Below are 6,506 nucleotides of genomic sequence, written 5' to 3'. Positions count from 1 at the left end.
CCCCCCCCCACACACACACGCACACCCTGCGTCACCCCAGGTGGTGTGGCTGTGAGGACGGCCTGGAGAAGGGGCGCAGGTGCCTGCAGGCCTGGGGCTTCCGCCGCATGGAGGACGTGGTGAGGGGCGGCGCTTGCGCAGCAGCCCGGAAGCACCAGCTGCGGCAGCAGCAGCAGCAGCAGCAGCAGCAGCAGCAGCAGCCGCACCGGCAGCAGCAGCAGCAGCACCACCAGCAGCAGCAGCAGATACCGCAACAGGGGGACGAATGGGTCGGCCCTACTGCATTGAAATGGCGCCAGCTGTGCACGTATCAGTCTGCCTCAGTACCTGCCAGTGGGATTGAATGGACGGCCCTGCTTTCAGACCAATGTCGTGCTGTTTGATCACCAAAGCCTAGAAACAGGCACGCACACACGCGCGCGCACACATACACACACACACACACACATGCACAAAAACGCACGCACTCACACACATGCACACATACACAAACACACGCACGCAATCATGCGTTATCTGATGGCCAGGTGTGGCTGAAGACCAACGCTGAGGGGGGCCGCAGGTACCAGTCAGAGTTGAATCAGTGGCGCAAGAGCGTCCTCGTGCACACCACGGTGGGGTTTGGAGGGGGGGGACCACGCACATGATGGGGTGCGTGGGGGATCGAGGGGGCTGCTGGGCCGCAGGCATCATCGGGACAGCGTCACTGGTTTCTGATGACAGCCGAGCCCATGCGCCTCCTTGTCATGTGCTGTTCATTACGTGCACCAACCCCCCCAGCACGACATGCACCCTGTACTCTTGGCACATGCACATGCACAAGCTTGCACGCACATGCACACACTTACACGCCAGCCCACATGCATGCACGCACCCAGGCAACCACGCACACACTCAATGCTGCCGACACACCGCAGCGTTCGCGCGCTCACGGCAGCGGTGAATGCGCCCACGCGCTCGTGCGGCCGCACCCTTTGACCCCCTTTGAACTTCGACCTATCAGAGTAGTTCCTGACATGCGCTACCCCCACCCATAGCGCCACGACCCCGCACACGTCCCCAAATCAACCACCAGCAACAGGCCTGCCTGACACGACAGCACCACACGCCCCCCTCCCCCCCCAAAACAAACGCAAACAGGAGCACTGCCTGGTGGGCGTCCGCGGCGCCCCCGACCGCAACCGCGACGCCCACCTGCTGCACTCCAACCTGGACATTGACGTCCTAGTCAGCGAGGAGCCGCCGCTAGGCAGCACTGAGAAGCCGGCCGAGCTGTACGGCATCATAGAGCGCTTCTGGAACGGCAGGCGAGCAAGCCAAGAAAACAGGCCGGTCCACTTGGTCCCTTCCCGCTTCCACGCCGTCGCTGCTGCGCGGGACGTGGTATTTGTTGCAGGAGCGCGCGCGGCGGGGCGCCCCGGCGAGGCGGCCGCGTGGGGCCGGCCTTGCCGTGAGGGGAGCCCCCGCCCGCTCCCCGTCGCCTGCGGGCGACCCATCCGCAAGGCTTGGCGCGTCAGGGCGCCTGCCGCCCGGCCGGCGGCGGCTGGCCGCCACGACCTCTATGCCCACACACCCCGCTCGCACTCCGTTGCCCCAACCGCTCGCCCCGCTGGGCCCACACGCCCGTGCGCCACCCCTGCTGACCCCCCTCCCTCTCCCTGTGCCATGCTCCAGGCGGCGGCTGGAGCTGTTTGGCGTGGACCACAACGTGCGTGACGGCTGGGTGACAATCGGCAAGGCCATCACAAACTCAAACTTCAGGTTGGGCTGACAAATTATGTTTTGAAGGACAGCATTTATAGGATGTATGTATTGATGGGCCTGGGGTCTAGCGCACAAGGGCACGGCCTGCTAGGGTCATGTGTTGACTGCTTTCACCAGAACTTCCTTTCGATAAGGCTAGGGGTCCTCTCAGGTTCGTGGGGTGGCCGAAAGTTGTTGAGGGTGTGGGGCTGTTGGGTAGAAATGGGCGTCTTCGTCGGCTTTGTTTTCAGAGAGGAGACGTTACGTAGGCCCCGCATGCACGCAGTGGTCCCTCTACGCGACAGCCGCCCAAGACACGCGTCATCACCACGATTCCTTGCGTTCCACCGCCGCGGCAGGGCGGCCACCTACAAGGGCTTCTTCCGCGAAGCCGACGGCACCCCCTACAGAGAGCCGCCCCGCGGCCGCGGCCACGCGCCGGGCGCGCCTGTCCTGGTGCCGACCACCCCCGAGATAGAGGCGCTGCGCCCCAAGGACCCCCCTGGCGCTGGCGGCAGCCAGGGAGGCGGCGGCCAGGGGGGCGCCGCGCCGCGCGCGCTGCAGACGGCGCCGCCACAGCAGTGACCGGTGCGCGGCGCAGCCGGCGGGGCGGCGGCTGAAGAAAAGCGGGGAGCGGATGTGAGGGGACTCCCGGCAACCGCCCGTGGACGACGCAGTGCACGCTGCCTGCGCACCCTGTGCGGCGGCTGTGCGGGTGGGAGGGCCGCTTGCTTCGGCGTTCGCTGCTGTCCCACGCAGGGATGGTGGGCGTTCAGGCGCGAGCGGAATTCCTGCCCGTTGGGGCGAGCCGTGTGGTGCTGCAGTGCATTTGCTGGGAGGGCTTCGGCGTGATTGGCTAGCCCGTCCGGGGCGTCGCTGCAGCTGCCGGCTGCATCGGCTCCTGATGGACATTTGTCGCAGTGATGCTGTCATGATAGTCATCAAACGTGTGTGTTTGACCACTGGCGAGCTGTAGTTCTTTAGAGCTTATTTGGACCAAATGCAGAATTCAAGTGAGCTGGTTTCAAGTGATTGTGTTTGTGTTAATCGTACCCTCACCCTTGACAAATAGCTTGGCATGTCACTGGTAGCGTGCAGTCGCGAGGCCGCCGCTGAGCTGGCCAGCATGGCGCCTCCGCCAACACCTCCCGCGTTGCTGACGGGCGTTTTGCGCCTGTCACACGTCAACTGATGTAAGGAAGTCTCAGGTGTTACGTCCAAAACGAGCTACAAGCTCTAGCGACAGGCGCAGTCAAGTTTCGTTGTGGTGGGGGGCCTGGTTCGGCTGACCCCTGTTGGCCCAAGCGCTTGCCTGGTCAACGTCAATGGTGGTGCGGCCCCTCAGCCCCACTGTGGGCCCGATACTCGCTGGTGGGCCTATGCAAGTAATGACTTTGGCAAGATCAGCCAGTTTGATGCAAACGGTGCTGATCACTGCGACCGACTGGCGCTGACCAACGCACCTGCAATAGCAGCAGAGCACACAGGAGTTGGAAGAGCGGGCAACGCCGACGATCGGCGGGTCGCATGCAACCTCACGAGGCGCACAGCCATCCAGGCATTGTGTCATAATAGCTGATTCTCACGCACGCACGGCGAGAAAGCAAGCAGGCTTCCCGCCAACAGGAGCAGCTAGGAGCAGGCATGCTCGCGTCCAAGCGATCCATGATGCGGAGCCTGCAGGTGGGAAGCGTGTGCATGCGCGCTCCATGGTCTTACAGGGAGCCCTGTTCACGGTAGAGCCAGCGCGGGTGCAAGCCTCTGGATCTGGTGATTGCACTGTTTTGCCTCCCATGGACCCGCCCTCGGAAGCGCGGCCGCAAGAACAACGGCCTTCGTGAAAAACGCGTCTTCACACGCTTTCACAATGCTTGCTCGGACAATGGCGCAACGCACCACGTAGGGCACCGCGCAAGCGCGGCCAGCGGCAGCGCGCGCCGCCCCCCGCCGCACCGCGCTGCGTGTGCGGGCGCACGGAGCGGTCAGCGCCACGGAGCTGAAGAAGCAGGGCTTCATCGGGGAGATGCGGGCAGTTGCCATGAAGCTTCACACGCGGGATCAGGCGCCCAAGGAGGGCGGCCAGAAGGCGTCGCCGCGGCCGATGCCCACGGTGGGTTGCGCTGCCAGCTGTCGCGGCGCGAGGTTTGCGGCCCTGCTGATGCTGGAGCCCGAGCAACGATTTAATTGGCAGCCAGCTTTGCTCCGGCGCCGCCCTGGATGGCCTGCACTTGGCCTCTGCAGCTGCAGGGGTGCCGCGCAGAACAGGGCGTCAGCGCTGCAGCTACCCGCAGCAGCAGGCCCCTTGAATGCGATGATCTCGACGACAGCCCCTTTTTGAAATGAAGCCTCACCCCCTCAACTGCCCATAGACATAGGAAACGTAAAGCACTCAGCATGTGCCCCAGCCCCTCACCCGCCCCCATCCGGTTCCCCCTCGCCGCGCCGCTGCCGTTCACGTCTCTCAGTGGCAGCCGACCCGCGAGGGCTACGTGCGCTTCCTGGCTGAGAGCCGCGCGGTGTACTCAGCCTTTGAGGACATCATCAGCAAGGCGGAGCGCCCGGAATGTGAGCCACATGGGCACGCTATGCGGCGGCAGGGCGCCCGCTGGGCAGCAGCTCGGCAGCTGCTGGGCTGGGGCGGACCCTGGGCTTCTGTGCGGGGGCGCTGACATGCAGGCAGTGCCCACTGCCTGTCAGTGCTGCGCATGACCCCGCCTGTCAGTGCTGCCCCCTCTTTTTCACTCCCTCACTGACGCCTGTGCCGCGGGCCCCTTGCGCGCTGCCCTTGCCGCCTGCAGATGAGCAGTTCCAGGGCACCGGGCTGGAGCGTGTGGCGGCGATAGACAAGGACCTGGCGTGGTTCCAGGAGACCTACGGCATCTCAGCCCCGCAGGTTGGAGGGGGTGCGCTGTGGGGGCGTGCGCGCATGCGCACGTTGGCGCGTTGCGGCGCATGTGCGGAGTGTGTGTGTGTGTGCGTGCGTGCTCGTGTGTATTTCGTGCGTCTATGCGGGTGTGCGTACGTGCGCGCACATGGGTGCAGCATTTTATTGAGAGCATGATCACTCGCACAAGCAGCAGCACAATAGACACATCAACAAGTGTGTGTGCATGGGCGGCTGTGCGTGCGGCAGGGTCCGTCACACCCTTCCCACCCCACCGCCCTGCCCTACTCCACCCTTTCATGCCCCACCCTCTCAGCTGCCCGCCGACAGCCCTGGCCTGGCCTATGCCCAGAAGCTTTACGGCCTCGCGGTGTCTGACCCGCCCGCCTTCATCTGCCACTACTACAATTACTTCTTCGCACACACAGCCGGCGGCCGCATGATCGGGTCCAAGGTGGGCGTGACGCATGCTGGTGCAGCGCCGTGCGCTGGGTAGTTGTGCTCTTGTTGCATGCCCCTGCGCGCGAATGCTTGCACGTACATGCATGTTCGCAAGCGCGTGCGTGCGTGCATGTACGTGCACACACACACATTATCTCTTTCTTACACACACACACACACACACACGCACACACATACACACACACACACACTCCCGCTCGTGACCAGGTGTCGTCCATGATCCTGGACAACGCTGAGCTTGAGTTCTACAAGTATGACGGGGACGTGGCGCCCCTGCTGGACGCGGTGAGTCGTCCGGGCCGCGCAGCCAGGGGTTGCTGCAGCTGATGGGCCGCTCCCACGCAGGCTCCGGTTGGCCTGCGGGGCATGGAATTGCAATGGCTTTGAGGGAGTCCGAGGACAGGCGCCCAAGCGGCGGTCTGTTGTGCGTTGCTGCTGGCCTTGCTTTATGTGGCTGCGCTGTTGCGCAGCCCGCAAAGCTGCGGGCTGGCGCAGCTAGTGTATCTCCTTTTCTCGTCGGCTGATCCTCAAAGCCTTCCAGCCCCCACTCTCCTCTCTCTCTGTTGTCGACTATACAACCCACATGCATCCCCACCCAAACTCTTCAAACATGCAATCCCCAGGTGCGCTCCAAGATCAACGCCCTGTCTGAGAGCTGGACGCGCGAGCAGAAGGACCACTGCCTGCAGGTGCGGCCGGCACCACCCACACCGACTACCAGTTGCAGAAGCCGCCCCCACCCTTCCCCCATCACCGTGCATACCCCCAAAGCCGCGCCCCGCTGCTTGCTGCCTGCCCACCCAACCGGCGCACATTGGACCTCGCCCTGCTCGGCTCTGTGTCTGCCTACGAAGTTGCCTTCGTACGTATCACGGCCATCCCGTCATCTCGGAGACCCACCATTTAATTGCTATGCTCTGCTGTCCCTCCTCATCACCCCTGGTTTGCAGGAGACCGCTGACACCTTCAAGTACTCTGGCAGCCTCATGCCCTTCATCATGGGGTCGGGGGGCCACTGACGGCCGCACGGCGACCCCGGCGACGTCACCGTGATGTCACCCGTCTCGGTGCTGTCAGGGATGCTGTCTGAGCGGTGCGGCGCCTCTGCGAGGCACTGACGCCCTAGCAGGCCGACGTGGCAGCCGACCCCGTCTAACTGCTGGCCGTGTCAGGACATCCTGGACATCCTGGTTTTCAGAAGGGCGATGTGTTGGTGTCTTCGGGCTGGAAGGTGCTGCACTCCTTGGTGCACGGGTTTTCACCATTCGTTTCAACGGGTCTTGTGAGTGTGCGTGGGCAACACGAGAAGAGGAGCGGAGCGGAAGGGCACCCCTGGGTGCCTCTTTTGCATGCTGCACCGCTACCTTTTGAGGCGGTGCACGGCCGTTTGCGTTTCATGTCCCGTCTGCCACCACGA

At 63.9% G+C, this 6,506-nt stretch overlaps 2 protein-coding genes across 2 annotated transcripts; both read left to right on the top strand.

Annotated features, from left to right (window-relative positions):
* Positions 1-107: 107 nt before the first annotated feature.
* On the top strand, positions 108-2,328 carry MNEG_4535 (hypothetical protein; the record flags this gene model as incomplete). The annotated part of the gene is made up of 5 exons (XM_014046993.1): positions 108-269; positions 528-614; positions 1,141-1,433; positions 1,675-1,761; positions 2,103-2,328. 5 exons carry the CDS (start codon positions 108-110, stop codon positions 2,326-2,328), a joined length of 855 nt encoding a protein of 284 aa, XP_013902447.1.
* A 1,059-nt stretch (positions 2,329-3,387) lies between these two features.
* MNEG_4534 (heme oxygenase) lies at positions 3,388-6,108 on the top strand (the record flags this gene model as incomplete). Its single annotated transcript, XM_014046992.1, has 8 exons — positions 3,388-3,426; positions 3,647-3,853; positions 4,209-4,308; positions 4,542-4,636; positions 4,944-5,081; positions 5,297-5,374; positions 5,713-5,778; positions 6,040-6,108. The coding sequence occupies 8 exons, from the start codon at positions 3,388-3,390 to the stop codon at positions 6,106-6,108; spliced, it is 792 nt and encodes a 263-aa protein (XP_013902446.1).
* Positions 6,109-6,506: the final 398 nt, after the last annotated feature.

The sequence above is a fragment of the Monoraphidium neglectum genome, assembly GCF_000611645.1.
Source record: "Monoraphidium neglectum strain SAG 48.87 unplaced genomic scaffold scaffold00634, whole genome shotgun sequence".
Taxonomy (NCBI): domain Eukaryota; kingdom Viridiplantae; phylum Chlorophyta; class Chlorophyceae; order Sphaeropleales; family Selenastraceae; genus Monoraphidium; species Monoraphidium neglectum.
The sequence above is the reverse complement of the archived record's forward strand: the minus strand, read 5'-3'. Positions and strand labels throughout refer to the sequence as shown.